Source organism: Condylura cristata, unplaced genomic scaffold (assembly GCF_000260355.1).
Source record: "Condylura cristata isolate star-nosed mole 26May11 unplaced genomic scaffold, ConCri1.0 scaffold00041, whole genome shotgun sequence".
Taxonomy (NCBI): Eukaryota; Metazoa; Chordata; class Mammalia; order Eulipotyphla; family Talpidae; genus Condylura; species Condylura cristata.
The window spans coordinates 6,081,115-6,100,163 of NW_004567142.1; the positions used below are offsets into that span (position 1 = coordinate 6,081,115).

At 52.9% G+C, this 19,049-nt stretch overlaps 1 protein-coding gene across 5 annotated transcripts; it reads left to right on the top strand.

Annotated features, from left to right (window-relative positions):
• The first annotated feature begins 906 nt into the window (after positions 1-906).
• On the top strand, positions 907-15,423 carry LOC101621841 (zinc finger protein 883-like). Of its 5 annotated transcripts, none has more exons than XM_012733582.1 (7): positions 1,237-1,272; positions 1,825-1,929; positions 2,811-2,873; positions 5,663-5,789; positions 6,184-6,315; positions 7,144-7,471; positions 15,369-15,423. In XM_012733582.1, exons 3-6 carry the CDS (start codon positions 2,859-2,861, stop codon positions 7,182-7,184), a joined length of 315 nt encoding a protein of 104 aa, XP_012589036.1. In that variant the 5' UTR covers positions 1,237-1,272; positions 1,825-1,929; positions 2,811-2,858; the 3' UTR covers positions 7,185-7,471; positions 15,369-15,423. The 5 variants fall into 5 exon arrangements, with proteins under 5 accessions (XP_012589032.1, XP_012589036.1, XP_012589034.1 ...); XM_012733580.1 differs by lacking the exon at positions 15,369-15,423 and adding an exon at positions 8,209-8,289; XM_012733577.1 differs by lacking the exons at positions 7,144-7,471; positions 15,369-15,423 and adding an exon at positions 8,209-11,166.
• Positions 15,424-19,049: the final 3,626 nt, after the last annotated feature.

Here is a 19,049-nt window from a genome sequence, read left to right on the forward strand (position 1 = left end):
GAGTCTTTGAAACTAGACTTCCCGAAAATAAATTTCTGTTACACATACTCAGTCATCTTTCCTGAAAAGTCACCTTCTTTCGTGTTCCTGGAAATTTGAAGATCATGGTTGGAATGCTTCATAACCGTGTTCTGTTTGAGTGTTCCTTCTGGCGTCACACTATGTTTTTATCATGAAACATTTACTTGTAACTAATAGGATACCTGTGGCTGTTGATAACTTGTAGATGTCTCCCCTACATGTGTAATCAAGAAATTTCAGCTGAAAGAGACCAATGGTACTAGTCAAGGACTACAGACAGTGATGTTGGGGAGACATGAAAACCACGCAGTCAGAGGTTTTGACTTCACCGAAACCTGGAAATACGTAAGTGGTGTTGAGTGTCAGGGGAGAGGTGATGGAGGAAATTTCAGAGGATCCCTCTGGCTCACTGGTAGAAGGCAGCCACCTCATGGATGGAGTGCCATTAACAAGCTAGACTTGGACTAAGCTTTCAAGATGGCTTGAAGATACTAGAAACACAGTGGAAACCTTATGAAGTAAACAAGGTGGCCAGTAGGTAAAAAAATGGCTCCTCAGCACCAACACTTCAAAGAATTCCAACTAGGTTACAAACCAACATTCCTCAATCATGGAAATTATTTGATGAATCGGCTCTCCCTGGTGGCACAGAGTTTTAAAATGCAGCATTGCAAGCTAGCTGATGGAGAGTTCGATCCCTGCCCAGGGAGCTGACCCACATGGCGCCGACTTGTCTCCCTGCTGCTTCCCTCAGCGGTGTACTTAGTCGATCTGCCAGTTCTGCTACCGATCCACGCGTCCTTGCGCATCTCAGCTCCCAACAGAAGGGCCCCAACAACGCTAGCTTTTCCCCCAAACGCTTAGAAATATTAAAGTGGGCGGGAATAACACTGCTCCAGGAGTCGCAAAAAACGGCTTATGTCTTCGCAAACCCGGGAGAAAAGGCCCTGCGTGACGTGCGTGAGGATGCTCAGGCCCCGCCCCTTTGCTCGCCGCTCTTCAAGCTCCGCCCCTGTGGAGGATAACGGTCCGCCCAGCCCCGCCTCTTCGGTCGCGCACGCGCCGTTCCCAGCAGACCCGGAAGCGGAAAGCGCCGAGCGGAGGTCCCTGCGCAGTGAGTTTCCCTCTGCAGTTTAAATCCCTGCTCCCGAGCACCCGCCGCGCCGCCCTGCGAGCGTGGGAGTCGCTCGCGGGCTCACGGTCCCCGAGCCGCCCCTCCACTCCGAGAGGACTGGGGCGATGTGGTGCGAGGTCCGCCTGCTTTCTCTCCGTGTCCTCCCCCGGGACTCTAGGGGCCCGCCGCCCCGAGACCCCCCCACCCCCACCGGCCGGCGGCCTTCTGCGCCCCGCGCTCTCCCGGCCCCGCCTGGGACTGGTGACCTGGGGTGGGGGTGACACCCGCGTTCTTCACGTCCCACCCACGGAAACGATGCTCATGCGGCATCTTACCCCACCCCCGCTCCTTCCAGATGTGTGGGCGAGGGGCCCGGAGAGGCGCAGACAGACGGAGAAGTAGAGAAAGGAGGGAGGACAGACCCAGGGTGGAGGAGGGGTGAGCGGCTTGCAGACAGGAGTGAAAGAACAAGCGACAGAGTGGGGCTGGGGCTGGAAACTTTAAGGAAAGGAGCATTCTCTAGGGGATCACAGGGGAGCATGGTGGGGGGTGAAGGCTGCCCAGAGCCAGGCCTCTCCAGGCGAGAGTAGGGGAGGGGCAGAGCTGGAGGCGCACCCCCCGGCTGCTGCTCCTGACTGGGGGGGGGGGCGGGCTGGGCCCTTGCAGCCTCATATTGAGCGCACCTGTAGGACACCCTCCTAGGCATGGAGAACTGGATGGGGGACCTCCCCACTTGGTGACCACAAGTCACCGCAATCAAGTGTTTCGCGTGAGTCCTAAAGTAGATTCACAAGGTAGGAGCAACTGGATTAACTGGGTTATTCCCCTACGGTGGGAGAAGTGACAGGCTTCGCCTTTTCATGAACCAACACATTTAAATCTTGCTTGTTTCAACTACAGCCATCTCTGCCTTACCCCAAGGAGATACATTCCCAGACACCCCTCCATGTCTGAAACCACGGATGGACCCCCATTGTTACCTAACCCATGTGGCGTGATCATGCCCACAGTATAGGGCTGCTGTGCATGCTCTGCACCCCCTGCCCGCTTGCTCCTCGGGGGCAACACCCTCATAGCCCACTGTCCCCTGCGGCAATGACTTCTGGGACATCCCTTCCTCTGCGCCTCTCACACGCCCTGTCCTCTCCACTCAGGTCTTAATTCCTCCATCTCCATTTTTCTCAAAGACCTTGCTTCTTTTCCCAGAGCCCCTGTGACACAGGCAGAGAACTTCAGCTGCCTCAGGGCCTGGGGTCTCCCTCAGGTGACACCCTCCTCCCCAGGTCTTTCTTCTGGCAGCACGTCTCCCGGCCTCACCCCTCCCATTGCAGTGCAGCTGCACTGGCACTGCACCGCTGCCCATGCGGTCTGCTTGCTCGGCTTGTGCCTGTGTCTGCACCTCTTCAACTCCTGGGCCGCCTGACAGGACTGTGGTGTGGTGCGGAACGGGTGCGGGCGGCACCCGGTAAGCTGGCTGTGAGCACATAGAGGTGGCCAGTGCCAGTCGGGGTGTGGATCCAAGCAACCCTGTGTGTGCTCGAGGACCTGGAAACCTGTGCAGTCTGGAAAACACCACCTCAGAGTAGCACAAGGAGTGGCGAGGGTCCCCAGAGCGTGAAGGCCCGGAAGGGGGGTTTCGACTCTGGACCTTAAACAGCTTCTTTCCCACTCTCAGGACTGGCTGGTAAAGACCTCGTTGCCCGGAGAGGAGGCGGTGGCAGGGATGGACCTTTCTCAGGTGAGGTTGTGTTCCTGAAAAGCCCTTCGCGCTCTCCAGGACACCGGCCTGTGTCTGAGGGCTGTCGTGTGTTGTTTTATGTAGCCGTGTTTCTGCCAGCACCACCCCGTCGTGATGACGGGGTGTTTTTTAAAGATTTTTTTTTTTTGTTTTTTGTTTTTTAAAAGATTTTTTATTTATGAATACAAGAACAGGGGTACAGGCCAGAGGTGCAGGGGCTGTGAGAGGATTCACCAGAGACAGGGTGGGGAGCAGAATAGGCCGACTGACTGAAATCCACTGCTGAGGGGAGTAGCAGGTGAGGCAGGAGAGGTCTGCTGTGCCTTAGGGGTCACTCCCTGCCCGGGGGTCGAACTCATGCTGCAGTGGCTTTGGACAGCTTCATCGTGCTGTGCTTTCACCTGTTGTACCAAGGAGGGCCCGAGAGCTTCCCTCTTTTCATGCACTTGTCACTGTATACTTCTCTTTTATTGCCTCATCACTGTGTTCCTTATGTTTTGATATACATCATATTTTCACTTTCAGCCAGATGTTTTAATGTTGCCTTGTGATTTCTTTGGCCTACAGATAGTTTAAGAATCAGTGGTCTAGTTTCCACATTTGACGGCGTCTTCTGTTTCCGGTTTCGTGTCAGTGGGGTTAAAGATGCTTGCTACGTCCTGCTCTTATATCTGTTAGGTGCTGCGGTCTGTTTACCACGCGGTGTGTGGCGGACAGTGTTCTGTGTGCTCGAGAATTCGTGTCCTGCTGCGGTTGACGGCACGTCCGCGTCTGCAGGGTTTGTGCCGCTGTGGCGTTGCTCGGCCCCGTCTGCTGCTGATTGTGTTTGTCTGTTCTGTCCATTCCTAACACTAGCACACTGCCAGTGAGTTGCTGTCTGTTTCTTCCTGCATTTCAGGTGAGGATTGCTTTCCATACTTGGGCGTGTCTGCGTATATTCTTGTAATCGCTGTATCTTCCCGGGAAGCTGACCCTCACCTATGATGACCTTTATTTCCTGTGCCAGTTTTTGCATCACTGACAGAGAACAGCAAGGCCTGCTCCTGTTAGGGCCCTCTTACATGGAGCGTCCTTCTCCCTCCTCCCCCTTCGTCCCACCCAAGGCCGTGCTGTTCAAGCATGCTAGCTCTCGGACGCCCGCTCATTTGCTGGCCAGCTTTGTCCACCTTTTACCTGTTGTTCTGGCTCCTGCCCAAGATGGCTGCACAGAGGCCAGGGCAGGTCCCTGCCCCACCAGTGTTCCTCTCTGCACCATGATTTCAGCAACAGTGTGCCCAGTGTTGTGTGCCGGTCACTGTGCTTGGGGACTTCAGATGCGATATTATTTCACGAAATGTCCTTGTTTAATAACAGACTTTCCTTTTTTAAAATTAAGACTTATTTTTATTTATTTATGCATATAAGAACTGGGGTGTAGACTGGAGGTGTAGGGGATGAGAGGAATCACCAGAGACAGAGTGGGGGGCAGAACAGGCAGATCCACTGAACTCCACTGCAGAGGGGAGCAGCGGGTGAGACAGGAGAGGTCTGCTGTGCCCTGTGGTCACTACACGGCTGGGGATCGAACTCAGGCCACACTGGCTCTGGACAGCCTCATAGTGCTGAGACTCACCCCACGCCACCAGGGAGGGCCCCCCATGTTATTAACTTTTTAAAGAAAAACATAATGCCAAAACAGGAAACACTGAGGAAGCTTCTAGACTCAGGGCGTGGGAGTCGTGAGCACTGCCTGCAGATGGAAAGCTCTGCCTGCTGGGTACGCTGTTCTCCTTCCTCACAAACCCAGCTTTGCAGGCTGGTTTTGGAGCCTCGGCAAGGCAGACCTGCTAACCCAGCCCTGCATGGCTCCTGGACTTTTCTGTCTTGCGGTCTCCGCTCTGCGTGGGGAGGGGGCCTTGGAGAAGGGCACACGCTGACCTGAGAAACCATTCAGAAAGGCCTTGCCCTCCCCTCCAGCGGGTGTCCTCGCGTCGGCAGTTTCCTGGGCCGCTCTGTGGATGCGCCCGTGAGGTGCTTCTGTCTCCGCCTTCCAGTCCCCACCTTCATCGGAGCCTGCCCGAGTCCACGCACCTGGCCTTGAGCTTGTCCACGCCTGCTGGCCAGGCAGCCCTCTTTTTCTATGGGTTATGTCACTGGTTCCTTCTTACGGCTCCTAAAACTGGACAGTCCAAGTTCTGGTGCTCGAGGTGGCCTGATGATTGCTCTGACTGAGCAGAGCCCCACGAGCGTCTGTGGCGGCGTCCTCCTGGGTGTGCAGGCCTCTCCCTCGGGAGCTGTTGACCCCAGGTTAGCACACGGAGCGTTTAGGGCAAAGCTCAGCAGTGGGGACCGCTCAGAAAACCTTCACTCGTTGCTGTGCTCACCACCACCACAGCTGAAGGCTCAGCCCTTCCTCGAAGCCACCACGGGCGCCGTCACGTCTGAAGACAGCACTCGGGCGCACTGTGGTGCTGCAGAGCCCGTGGGGGCAGAGCAGGGGCCTCCTTGCAGGCCAGCGCCGCTGGTTTCCACATGCACATGTCATGTGTTAGCCCCAAAGTGCAAATCCGGCGGGTACCAGTTTCTCACGGAAAAGCCTAAGAACCTATGGCAGAGACGTAGCTTCCCCAAAATGCTTTTATTTACTCATTTTTTACAGTTTAAAAGGATTGGTTTATTAGGAAAAGGAGAAAGAAAGTCAAAAGGCCTCTCAGTGGCCCGCCGGAGTCCTCACGCCATATCCCACCTCACATATCTCGCGCTGTGTGACCGTAAGGCCTCGCGGCCCTGCACGAGTGTGTGTGTTTCAGGGGCTGCTCGTCTTTAAGGACGTGGCCGTCGAGTTCTCCGAGGAGGAGTGGGCGTGCCTGGAGCCTGCGCAGCGGGCCCTGTACGGGGATGTGATGCTGGAGACCTACAGGAACCTGCTTTTTCTGGGTGAGGAGCCCCCCCCTTGGCTGCCTTTGCTCTTGCCCTTTTGTGCCCCTCGGAAGCCCCCACTCACTGCCGCTGAGGGACGCAAAGCTTCATGGGTGGCATCTGGACATTACACTTAACCTTTCTTCAGAGGACCGGCCCTCTCCGCTACCTCAGGGGTTGCCCCTTGGTGGCAGACTCAAAATGTCCGGTTCCCTGCTTTCTCCACGTCCTTTGCTTCGGTCATCCTGGCAGAGAGCTACGTATCTGGTCCCCCTGTTCATTCAGGAGGCGAGTAGTGGACAGATTTGTCAACTACTTCTTAAAGGCTGTCTGTAGTGTCCTCTCCCCTCAGTGGGGCAAAGAATAGGAATTCTGGAAAAGCCACAGTGTCACGTTGCTTTCTTCCTACCAGCCAGAAGGTCTGTCTGCGATCTGAATATCGTCTCCTTTGTGGATCAAGGGAAGGAGCCCTGGGCTGTGGAGAGTGAAGTGAAGACAATGAACAAGCCAGATGTGTGGGGAAATGAGGAAGGTGCGGGCCCAGGTAAGAACTCAGCAAGGCAGAGAAACTGCCCCTTTAATGGGGTTGGGACACTCCCCATGTGGGACGGTTCTCTGGGAAACCGAAGTTTTGACAGAATTCTCATGGGAAGCTACTTTTCTCCTCTTCGTTTACCCATCTTGTCCCCGGCGCTTCCCTGAGCTGAGGGCAAAGTCTTTAGCTTGCTCCACGGCTCTGTTAGCTGTGTCTTGACTCGGTGCAGGCTGTGGCCTTGTGGGAAGGCCCCATCAGGAGCGAGGAAAGCCTGCTGCCCTTCCCCTCCTCCTCGCGCCCCAGAAACTGAAGGGAGCTCTTTTGAGCCCAGTCCTTGTTCAGGCCACTGATTTCTTCTGTCCTCCTTTTGCCTCACTTGAGGTGTGTGTGAGACAGCACTGAGGAGAATTGGGTCTTCTCCAGGCGTCATGTGACAAGGCTGCAGATGGGGCAAAAGAGACCTGTCTTCGGCCCACTCTTATGGGATGCAACGCCTGCTCTTTCGAGCTGTGGCTTCTCTCCCTGTGGGCAGAGCCCAGGCCCTCTTTTTTGATCCCCCTGCCTTTTCGGGAATGTAGACTTCCTGCTCTTGCCTCGCGGCTGAGCTTACGTGTTTTGGCTGTGTTCATCCATCTTTTGGTGACGGACGCCATCTGGTAGGCCCTGCCATTGAGTGGGTTTACTTGGTAACTCAAGATGATGCAGAATATTGTGGCTGATTCATTGTAATGTTACCCAGCTGCACCCAGACGCAACTGGAAGCTTCTCAATAGAGTGGTCAGCATAGCCCGGGATGGGAGACAGAAGCATCACCACAGTGTCCACTTCTCTTTCCAGTTTTGACAAGTATCACAAAAGCATCTCTCAAGGAACAGTGATGGTGTTGACCCCAGATGCTAATGATCACCCCTTTGGGCCACAGTCCCGGGAAGGGCCCATCTGCTGGGGACACTCCCAGCTCGGTCCTCCGTCTCCGAGGCCCCGACCAGACTATTGCCCTGCTCATCCTGCTGCGGTGGTGCGGCTCAGAAGCGCCCTGATGAAGGAGCTTGTGAGGCTGCGGCAGCCCTGGGCCTCACTTCGGTCACTGTTTCTTTCACCGTGCACATTTCTATACTCTGACTGTGCCTGGTTTCCACCTCCTCCGTCTTCGGCTCCACCGTGGGTGAGACTCTCAGTGTGCCATGTTTAAATACTTTGGCCTTCCTGTGTTCATGAGACTTGTTAGCTTTTTCCACAGCACCTTTCCGTTCCTGTGCCCGATGCCTGCGTTTGCGATGGCTTCACTCCGCCGTTGGTGCTTGGTAACTGCTGTCTTCCGGGGGCCGCTTTCGCGTCGAGGGCCGTCATGTCCATGTTGGTTGTTGAGTTAATGCTGGAGTCTGTGTAACAGCAGACTCAGCCTGTTGCTTGCACTTCTCGTCTTTGCTTCCTTGGTAACATCTGTAATTTCTACAAGGTCTACGATCCTGCAAATTCCATACTTTAGGGAAGACACAGGTCTTTTGTGCCCTGCCTTCCTCTCCGTCTTATCTTCCTGTGAAGTGTGCCTGTCCCCGGGGTCCACCGATTGGTTCTGTTCTGTCTCTACTACCGAGTGGAATGTGCTCTCGGGTCAGGCTTGGCAAAGGCGCTTTCCCTAAGAGCTCATGTGAATTTGTGCAATACGTGTGTTTTGTCGCAGGATGATCAGTCCCGGGCTACCGCGAGTTAGTTTGTGTAACGCAATAGCTCACTTGTTTGTGAAGATTTTTCATCTATTAATTTCCTTTAAAATTCGTTAGATTGGGAAGTTTCATGAGTCTGCTGAGTCAAATAGTACCCTTTTTGCTCATGCTTTCGGTGTGAAAATTTAATTTACAAGCTAATTAATCGGATATCTGTGGTTTTGATATCTTATAGCTGCCTTTCAAGATAGCTCTGATGCACGTGGGGTAAAGAAATCACAAACCAAAGAGCACAGTAATACAGCACAAGTATTCCACACACGAATGCTGGAAAGCTACAGAAGCAATGAAGGCAAAGATTTTTCCTTCCAGCAAATCTGGGAAAACATACACGACTTGCAGTATCAGTGGCAAGATGATAAGATGAATTACAGAGGCCCCGTGACCCATAAAGACACTGTGTTGTGTGGACACGGGCAGCGTGAGGGGATGGGTGCAGAAAGTATACCTACTGAGGAAGGACTTCGTGCCCGCTCTCAGGACACTCTGCAGATGCTTCACCTTGAAGGAAACTTCTATGAATGTCATCAGGCTGAGCCTATCAGCAACTGTTCCTCGGGTTCACCATTTCAGAGTATTCCTCCTGCTGTCCAAACCAATATTTGTAATATATTTGGGAGTGATTTAACACATCTTTCAATACAGACACACGATCAGAATGCACAGGGGGAAAACCTTTACCGAGGAAACAAGTGTGGCAAAACTTCCCAGTCCTCCCACCTCAGTAGAGTGGGAACCCACCTGGAAGTGAATCTGTATGAATACAGCAAGGCCTTTCGGAAATGGACTAGCATCAGGATGCACCAAAGAGTGCATGCTAGAGAGAAACCTTTTGCATGTAATGAGTGTGGCAAAGGCTTTACTAAGGCCTCACACCTCACTCGACATCAGGTAATCCACACAGGAGAGAAACCGTATAAATGTGACGAGTGTGGAAAGGTCTTCAGTCAGAATTCAAGCCTAGCAAAGCACCAGAGAATCCACACTGGAGAAAAACCTTACAGATGTCCTGAGTGTGGCAAGACCTTTAGCCAAAACTCAGACCTTGAGTCTCATCGGAGAATTCACACTGGGGAAAAGCCGTACAAGTGTAATGAGTGTGGCAAAGTCTTTAGTCGAAATTCCCAGCTTGTGAAGCATCGGAGAATTCATACTGGAGAGAAACTCTTCGAATGTAACGAGTGTGGCAAAACCTTTATTCGGGGCATAGAACTCGGTACACATCAGATTAGCCACACAGGAGAGAAAGCGCATAAATGTCATGTATGTGGCCAGGTCTTCAGTGGGAATTCAGACCTAACAAATCATCTAAGAATTCATGTTGGGGAGGAATCTTATAAATGTAGCAAGTGTGACAAAGTATTCTGTGAAAATTCATTCCTTGTAAGTCATCAGAGATCACACGCTGGAGAAAAACCGTACAAGTGTCACGACTGTGGCAAAGTCTACACTCAGAATTTTAACCTCACGATTCATAGGAGAATTCACACTGGAGAGGAGCCTTTCAAATGTAATGATTGTGGCAAAGTGTTTAGGCGCAATTCACTCCTTACAAATCACCAGAGAATCCACACAGGAGAGAAACCTTACAAGTGTAATGAGTGCGACAAGGTCTTTAGTCAAAATTCAAGCTTGGCAAAACATCGGAGAATTCATAATGGAGAGAAGCCATATAAATGTAACGAATGTGGCAAAGACTTTAGTCAAAATTTCAACCTTGCAGTTCATCGGAGAATACACACCGGAGAGAAGCCCTTCAAGTGTACTGACTGTGGTAAAGTGTTTAGGTTAAATGCAGTCCTCACAAAGCACAGGAGAATTCACACAGGAGAGAAACCTTACAGATGTGATGAGTGTGGCAAGGTCTTTAGTCAAAATTCAAGCCTGGCAAAGCATTGGAGAACACATGCTGCAGAGAAACCATACGAATATAATGTGGATAAAAGTTTCACCCACAGAACAAATCTGTTTGAAAATCTGAAGAGTCACACTAGAGAGAAGCCGTGCAACTGGAATCGGTGCAACAAAGGCTTTAGTTGAAACACAGGTCTCGCAAGTCGCCAGACAAACTTTTGGAGAGGAGGAAGCGTGTGGTAAAGCCTTTCCTTGGGTCTCCCAGTAAGAGCATATCAGGTAATCCACATGGAGAGAAGTCACATCAGCAATGTGTGGCAAGGTCTTCACCACAGTTCACACTGTGAGCCACTAGAGAGTTCCTAATGGTGAGAAACCTCGCACATGTAGTCATGACTGTGAGGACTCGTGCAGTGTCTGTTCACATCCAGGTAAACACCACATGGTCACATTGGCGAGAGACCTGAGAGACAAATGTCCCCCCAGCCATTGGCAGGTTATTCTTTGTGAAGCAATATACATGGGCAGAAACCGTGTATAAATATGGCCAGATCTGTAGCCAGTAGGATGACCAGAGAGTTCATTCTGAAGTGAAGCGTTTTTCTCCACGAGTGTGATGTGACCTTTACTTAGGTTCACACTCCACCAGTGTTCGTAGCTCATGGTGGAGAGAAGCCTCCGGCTATTGGATGACTTGAGGCTTATAGTATTATGTGAAGCTCAAGGCTCACCTAACAGTTCATACTTACAGATGTGTCGGGGATAGCAAAGATTGCTCACTCTTCACTGAATACAAGAATGTGCACACAGGTAATGTGGATACTCTGTGTGGCAAAGCATTTACGCAAAGATCAAAGTTGGCACATTCTGGACAGAGATTTCACAGCTGCAGTGAGTGTGGCAAAGCCTTTACCTGAGTATAAATATGCAGCAACTGGATGTATTGAAGAGTGACCTGTAAATGAGGAGCTTTCCCCAGGACTCAGTGCATGAGATCGGGATGTGGGAATCTTTCAGGAAGAAACGCAGGAAAGTAATGAACCTGCTAATGCTTCTGCCCCAAGATCAAGATTGTGAAGGATCTGAGGACTTATATTGGAAAGCATCTTTACAAGGGTAACAGATACCTGAAGATTTATTGAACAACTTTGTCTTTTGAGTAATGAGAATTGCGTGACGAGAATTCTCATATTGGATGGGAAAATGCATATTACTGTTACAGGGCAGCCCAGAGTGACTTGGGCTGCCTGTCTGTGGGGCCTCACCCTCGTGCTTAAAATGTAATTTTCTGCAGATACACACAAAAAGGGTGATGGGTTTATTTACCAAAAGGGGAAAGGAAAAGGAACAAGCTAGAGAAAGAGAGGGATACAAAGTAACTGGAATACCTCACCAGCTCAGCTAACTTGGAACTCACTGGTAGTCACAGACTGACACTGCTAGCCCCCAGTCACACAGTCTGAGAGCCATTGCTCCAGAGAGAGAACCGTTAACATCTCCACAGAGCGACAGTTGGAAAACGGCTCTCTATTTATCCCCCAAAGTCCCAGAATGCCTGCTTAGCTCCGCCCTTGGGTCCTCACAGTCCTCTCCCTGGTACTACTGGGAGTTGTAGTTTCCAATCACTGGAGTAGGGGGTGGAATCCACCAAACTCTGCAGAGTTTCTTTAGGACATCCTTCCCCTTAACACTACTAGTAGCTTCTAGTTCTCTAAGGCAGCAAATAATTACAGTCCCGAATATTAAAATTCACGGTATATTGGTGCATATCACAGAGACCAGTGATATGTAAGTAATCATTCAGTCTATAGAATGTTTAACTTGAGTTTTATGAGGCACCATTACTATTGCTGACTTTCTACCAAACTACCTGTTGACTTTCTGCCTTCCTCATAGACGTTCTGTTACCTGGTCCCTGCTGCCTCAGTGGTGGGAGTCAGCAGGAGCACTGGTTCTTTCAACCTACCACAATTCAGTCCTGACAAGCTGCTCCTCAGAGCAGCCCTTTTGTCACCTGTGGCAGTTGTTCCTGATGTAATAATCGCCATTTTGTAATGGACCAATCAGGGTGAGCCTGGGGCTGATTCATGCTAAATGGTCCAGTCAGACTTGTGAGTGAAAACGGATATAAGCCAGGGCTGAAGGTAGCCAAAGAGGAGGCTGGAAGGAAGAGAGAAGCCCTTGAAGGTAAGAAAAGAAGACCAAAAGAGAAGAAACAAAGAAGGGGGAGACTCCATTCCTGGCCTCTGGAGAAGAGAGAAGAAACATCCAGCAGCTGCCCTCTGAGGAGGGAGAAGTCGAAGGACTCTGAGACCAGGCCTCTGTCCTGTCTCTTTTGGTACCTGAAAGGAGCACCAGCGCCAGGCCTGGTGTCTCACAAAGCTGTTTGTTGTTGGGGTAGCTGGACAACTCACAAAAGAGCTGTTAACACTGGGTGTCTCTGACACCACCATCACTACTGAGTGCTGTCCAGCACTCCTGGCGACCACCACTGACACTCTGGGTGAGGAAGCCACCCACCATTTGTGGATACAGTGAGCTCTTTGTTTCCCCTGTTTGTAAAATAAAGCCTATGGTTTTTCCCTGAGCCTAGGGCCTCTTGCAGTTGTGTATGTTAACTGCCATTTTGAACCCACACACAGTGACCTGTCCTTTTATCAGGCACTGTCCTGTGGTTTTGGATTTTTGGGGCTTTTTGGTGGCTCTCAGGTCTCAGAGCCTGGGCAGGTGGGCGGCCCTTTCATCTGGCCTCCTGCCTTGTGGGCCTTTGGGGCCCTCTCCGCCCCGTCTCACTTCCGTGATACCTGGGAATGTGTAAGATGAGACAACCTCATTGGATATGTTCACACTTGTTCCCTGGCAAAACAAGGACTCTGATTCAATTGTTGTGAATTAGCTTTAGGACAACATAAAACTATGAAATAAGTTATGTTCAGGGGACCTTCTCTAGAGAGATCACTGTGAGTGGTAGGAAAGAACATCCTGCCGCGTGACCATGAGGGAGAGCTGCCAGCACATTTAGTGACTGGATTTCTCACTGGAGGGGTGGTCTCCATAAGTAACTGGCCTCTGATTATTTGGCAGAAGTAATGCAAGGAAATGGTCACTTTCTCCATCGGATGCCAGTGACTGTAGTATAGACTCGTGACAAATGGATGTGTCCCTGGAAGTTGAGAGCAGTTAGCTGGGAGGGGAGTTTACCGAAAACCAGAATAGTGCACGATTCCTATTTGCCTGCTGGCAGTGCATGTTGCGTCTCTGATGCAGTTAATAACATTTAATGTTTTTTTTTTTTCATAACTCTGAATTACTTTTGACCAACTGAGTTTTATTGCCCTTCTGTAAGATCATACAGACTAACAACCCACCAAGCGAGGCTGAGGGCGGGATTCCACCCACATCAAAGACCATGCAACTCGCTGCTCACTTTAACAGGCCAGGCCTCCCATTGCAGGGTTTGGCCTGCAAGCAGCCGGACTGAGGAGGAGGTCGAGTCTTGTCTCTGAGGCAAAAGTAGGATAGAAATGGATGTGCCTGTTGGTGTCAGTATGAAGCTGCCCAGTTTTTTCAGTTTCGTGTCTCACCTACTAGTTTGTGATCTCCCATTGTTTAAATTCTTAAATTAGTCACAACTGCAGGAAACTTTCCTGGGTCTCAAGTGCCCTCATCACCTTTCCCAAGATCCCAGTTCCCAGATCCTGAAGTGTTCCTTTTGTGATGACAACGGCCGCCATCAACTGAGAGCCAAGCTAGAAATTCTTTTTTCTTTTTTTCCTTCCTTCCCACCATCCTCTACACCCCTTTGATGCTACCTGCCCCTCACAGCTGTCCTAAACCCAGACTCCCTTTATCTGCTGGCTCTTGTGTTCGGCTTTGTGGAGTCATCTGATTTGCTTCACAACATATAATTTCCTTAAACTCCTATTTTGCTTTAAATGGTAACATTTTCCCTTGTGACTGGAGTAGTATCAGGGTGTGGGAGACCCCCATCTTTACCTCTACAGAGGGCAGGAAGACTGAAGAGCTCCGCTATTGCAAATGGCGCTCTGATAAATATTGTGGAGTGTAACACGTCTGTAACGCATGGCTTCATTCTCGCCAGATAAATGCCCAAACTGGGGTTGCCGCGTCCTGCGCCCGCCCCATGTTCAGTTTCTTAAGGCCAAGTGTGGCGCAGAGCACGCCCCTGAACGGGGCGCCAGCTCGCATTCCCACCAGCAGTGAAAGGCTGCTCACCTCCAGCACTCGTTGGGGGGGGGGGGTTAGTATGTGCCGTTTTCACGGGTGTGACGTAGTAGGGACCTCATGCTCGCTTCGATGTTCATCTCCCGGTGAAAAGCGATGCCTAGCACCTCCCATGTGCCTACTGGCCGGTGGAGCTCTTTGGTGACTGCATCTGCTGCCCTTGGTGGTTTGGCTTATTGTCCTTAAATCGAGGTGTCTTTTTTTTTTTTTTTTTTTTTTTACATCTCGGCTGTTAACCCCTTCTCTCTTGTGACTTAGTTTTTAACTTATTTAGAGGAAAACATAGTTTACAGCTCCAGTGCCCACACGTTAAGGGATACCTTAAACGGGCAACTGTGCTGAACAATGAAAAACTTGTGGAGCCTTTGTGAACACAGGAAAAAGGACAGGACGAATCTGGAGAAGGATCCCCGCGCCGGCGCCGGCCCCGCCCCCACGACGGCCCCGCCCCGAGTAGGCCCCGCCCCTCCGCCAGGCCCCGCCCCCGATTGTGGCCGCTTTACGCACGCGCGGTTTCCTGCAGACCCGGATGCGGAGAGCTGGCGCCAAGGGTCGCGCCGTCGGAGCGTGCGCTCGCATCTTTCCGCTGTAACTCCGCGCCTCGCCGCCGCAGCCCCTCGTGCTCAAAGTCGGGGTCCCCACAGACCTCACCCCCACCCCGTGAGTCCGTGCGTGGCCGGGAGCGGCTCTTGGGCCGGCGTCGACCCCGCCTCTCGCTTCAGACCCGGTACCGACTTCGGGGCAGCGTGGAGCCCCGGGCAGGCCCGCGCCTGCCGCCCCTCAGCTCGCGCCGCCCCTCTGCACGCCCCACCCCTCGCGGGCGACCCGGGCTGTCGGCTCTCCAGCCCCGGCAACGGGGCGCTCCCCGCAGGCGGCTTCCCCCGCTCCCCGCTCCCTCCGTGGGCGGGGGCGGCCAGGGCCCCCCGAGAAGCTGAGCCAGAGGGGCGCGGGAGCCGGGAGGCGGAATGGGGGGCACAGTGGGCGCTGTGGGGAGGGGGTGGCGACCCCACGTGGTGGGGGGAGGCCAGAGGACCACACTTCCGGGGTGATGAAGGAGCAGAACTGAGAGGGCCGCGAGGGGCGATCCCGGGCGCAGGCGGGCTGGCGCAGGCGGGCGCAGATTGACCCGAGGCAGAAGGGGGTTGGGAGTGGGGCAGAAAAGGCGCGTTTATGGGATGAGGGGTCCCACAGCGAGCCCGCAGTCATGTGAGCATGAAACACATTGTTCTCTTTCAGGATGGACCGCTCCGGACTTAGGGTGCCTGGGGAGGAGAGCCGGAAGAGGAAGGAGCAGCAGGGAGAGGTGCGCGCTCGGGAACGTCCTCGGCTAACTGCTGCGGCTCCTGAAAAGCCCCGTCTGGTCTGGACTTGCTGTCGCTAAGCTGAAGCCCTGTGGGTTCGCACAGTGCCCCTCACATGTCCTAGATACCAGCTCACACTCAGCCAGGGATACGAGCTGGTGTGGAGGCCCCTTGCAGGATGAGGTCGCACCCCTGGGTGGGCTGGGCCGGGGCGTGGGCGCCGAGGGCCCATCTGGGTGCACTGTGCTCCCTGCCGCCCATCAGGGTAAGGCCAAGGCCAATACTGATACAGAGGAATTCCTGGCCGATTCTGGGGAGGAGACGAGAGGGAGGAAGTCAGTTCTGACTTGTGGTGTCGGCTTGAGACTTAGCGACTGAGCCCCTGGCGTCGCGGAGCGCAGGAGCGACACCAGAGCTTGTGCTCTAACACAGAGCATCTTTGGCTTTTGCTCCCCGACACCCACGTGCAGGGGAGGCGTTCCTGAGTTTGAACACAGGTGTTCTATTGGGGTTGCATTTCAAGTGTTGGGTATTTTTTCACCCTTTCACAAATGTTTTATACTCACCACCTCTGAAATAGTGTTGATAAAGCAACTTAAGTAATTGTACATGTCAGTGACTCATGCTCAGGCACAGGTGAAGAGGAGGGCAGGCGGGGAAGACTCCAGAACACGTTTCCTGAGGTGACACACATGAGAACTTTCTCCCTTCAGTGCCTCTGTGGGCTGTCACACAAGGCCTGGGGTGGTAGTGGTCCTTGGGTCAGCCGGAAAGCAGCCCTCTGAGTTCAGTGCCAGCTGTTCAGCTGTCACAGTCGCCAGGCTAATGACTTTTTTTTTAAGATTGATTTATTTATGCATACAGAACTGGGGTGCAGTTCTATACCCCAGAGGAGTTGGGGGTGAGAGTATTCACAAGAGACAGTGGGGAGCAGAACAGCATGACTGACTGAAACCCACTGCTGAGGGGAGCAGCTGAGAGAGGTCTGCTGTGCCATGTGGGTCACTCCCTGGCTGGGAATGGAACTCGAGCAGAAGCGGCTGTGGCCAGCCTCACGGCACCGCGCCATAACCTGTTGTGCCACCCGGGAGGGCCCAGGCTCACGACTTCTAAGACACGATGGATCTCAGCTCTGAATGCAGAGGCTGTGGGTGGTTCGTTGCTGCCCGGTGTGTGGAATATGGGGCCTTAGGGTCAGCGTCGTTTCACCCAGCTGCCCTCTCCCTAGGACACGGGAACCACAGTGACAGCAGGGCAGCCTGTTCCTGGGGACAGCGTAAGGAAGTAGCTTGAGCAAGTGGCTCCTGCGGGCCTCCAGTGTCATCTCCCTGTGTAGGCCCTGCTCAAGGGGCCTTAGATGTGTCTGTCACCACGCAGGCTTCAGCAGCTCCATCCTCACCCTGTCTTCTCACTCTGCGAGAGGGTGAGATTTGTCCCGTGTCCCTTCAGTAAGCCGCTTCCCTTTCAGGAACAGCTGATGCTCGAGGACGTGGCCACCGAGTTCTCTGAGGAAGAGTGGGCGTGCCTGGGGCCTGCGCAGCGCGCCCTGCACAGAGAGATGATGCTGGAGACCCGCCGGAGCCTGGTCTTCCTGGGTGAGGGCGCGGAGCTGGGCTCCGCCTTGCGTGCCGTTGCTTCCCCGTGTGACTCCTGAGAGCCTGGATTGCTGGACGTGCCCAAAGCCCCATTGAGAGGGACGTGATGAAGTCGTGCGGCCTCTGTCCCGTCACGTGACCTCCCCTCTGACTCCTGTGGCTGCATAAGGGTCCCAAAGCCCGGGCGCTCTGGAGCCAGCGCCCTGTTCGCCCCCCGCCGTTTGAGTCCACCGTCGGGCGGAGAGCTAGACGCGTGCCCGTTACCCTGACCCCTCTTCATTTCGGGGGCAGCAGTGGAGATACTTGTGAAGTATTTTTTTAGGAATATGTGTATTGTCTTGCTGAGTTGAACAAGGAGCTGAGATTGTGGGGAAGACGTAGCTCCCATGTATTTTCTCTCACTGGCAAGAATGTCAGCTTGTGGCTGCACGCTCTGTGTGGTGGTGGAGGGAAGGCGCCCCGACAGTGGAGGGGGAGTGGACAGCAGAAAGGGCTCGTGTTACCCTGTGCAGACAGCAGAGGTGGGGAGGTTCTGCGGGCCGAGAGAGGTTCTAGTAGCGCTGAGAATTCTCCTTCCCCCAGCTTACCGCTCCGCCTTCCTGCGCGTGAACTCCATCCTGCACCCGCCGGTGCTGCTGCAGCTCAACAGAGGCAGCCACGGAAGTCGCCGCGGTGACCCACCGCGCCCTGCTGTGTCCCTGTGAGCCTGGCGCCAGGCCCGGCGGTGTCGACGCTTGAGCCTCCCCCCGACTTGGTTTTCAGTTCATGTAGATTAGAGCTGAGCCCGTGTCCCTCACCGCCGGGCTGCTGTCTCCCTTCTCTGTCCTCGGAAGACCTAGGAGGACCTGGGGAGGAGGCCCCAGAGGCTAGCCGGGCCCTTCGGTCACTGCATCTCTCCTGCCTTCCCACCTGAGGGGTGTGTGGCTGCTGCTTCGGAAGAGTGCCGCGGCAGGCAGATCCGCCATCTGCATTCAGTGAATTTTTGTCTTCGGGCTAAGGTGTGACCTGTCTTTCGCACATGGGTATCCAGCCTGCTCGGCCATGTGAGACACGCCTTCCCTAGCTGAGGCGTCTGGGCGGTCTCGTCAGACAGCAGTGGCCGGAGACGAATCTGCTCTGCTCTATATTTGCACCTGTTTTGTTTAGTTTTGGAATAAATTAAAATAAGAAATTGTGAGACTCCAGCTCTGTGCTGTGTCACATTTGCTGCGCTACTCAGGGTTCCTTGCAATTCTGTACGCGCTTCAGTTGGATTTACCTGTTTCTTCAGAAATGGTTACTGTCACTTTGCTAGAGATAGCTTTTGTTTCGACACCTTAAAAACACAAAGTGTCGAAACAAAAACAAAAACACAGTGTCCAGTATCGACACCTTAAAAACACAAAGTGTCCAGTTGGTGAACTTCATGTGTGTGGCATCCCTTGTGTTTCTGTGATTTTCAGCTTTGTTTCAGTTACTGACCAAGTCTTCCTTTTGCTTGCTGGGACTTGGCTTCTGCATTTCACTACCTTAGATGTTAGTGTAAATGAATGGCTAGTTTGTGTTGGCCTTACCAATAATAGAAGCCAATTTATTGATTTTTTTTTTTAAAGATCTATATTTACGTATGCATATGAGAACTGGAGTGTAGGCCAGCGCTGCAGGGGGTGAGAGGATTCACTAGAGACGGTGGGGAGCAGAAGAGGTGTTTCAGTATCTTCTGAAATCCACCGCTGAGGGGAGCAGCGGGGAGACCGGAGAGGTCTGCTGCGCCCTGGGGGTCCCTCCCTGGCCGGGATTGGACTGCAGCTGCAGGGGCTGCGGATGGCTTCAGTGCTGACACTTAACTCTTGCATCATGAGGCAGGGAGGCCCCAACAAGTGACTTATAAATGTTTTAAGACTCATGCTCTTAGCCACTGAGCTATCCAGATCATCCAACGGATGTTTTCATATCCTGACTTATGAATCATTAAAGAACCTGGCAGGTGTGTGTGTGTGTGTGTGTGTGTGTGTGTGTGTGTGTGTGTGTGTGTGTGTGTG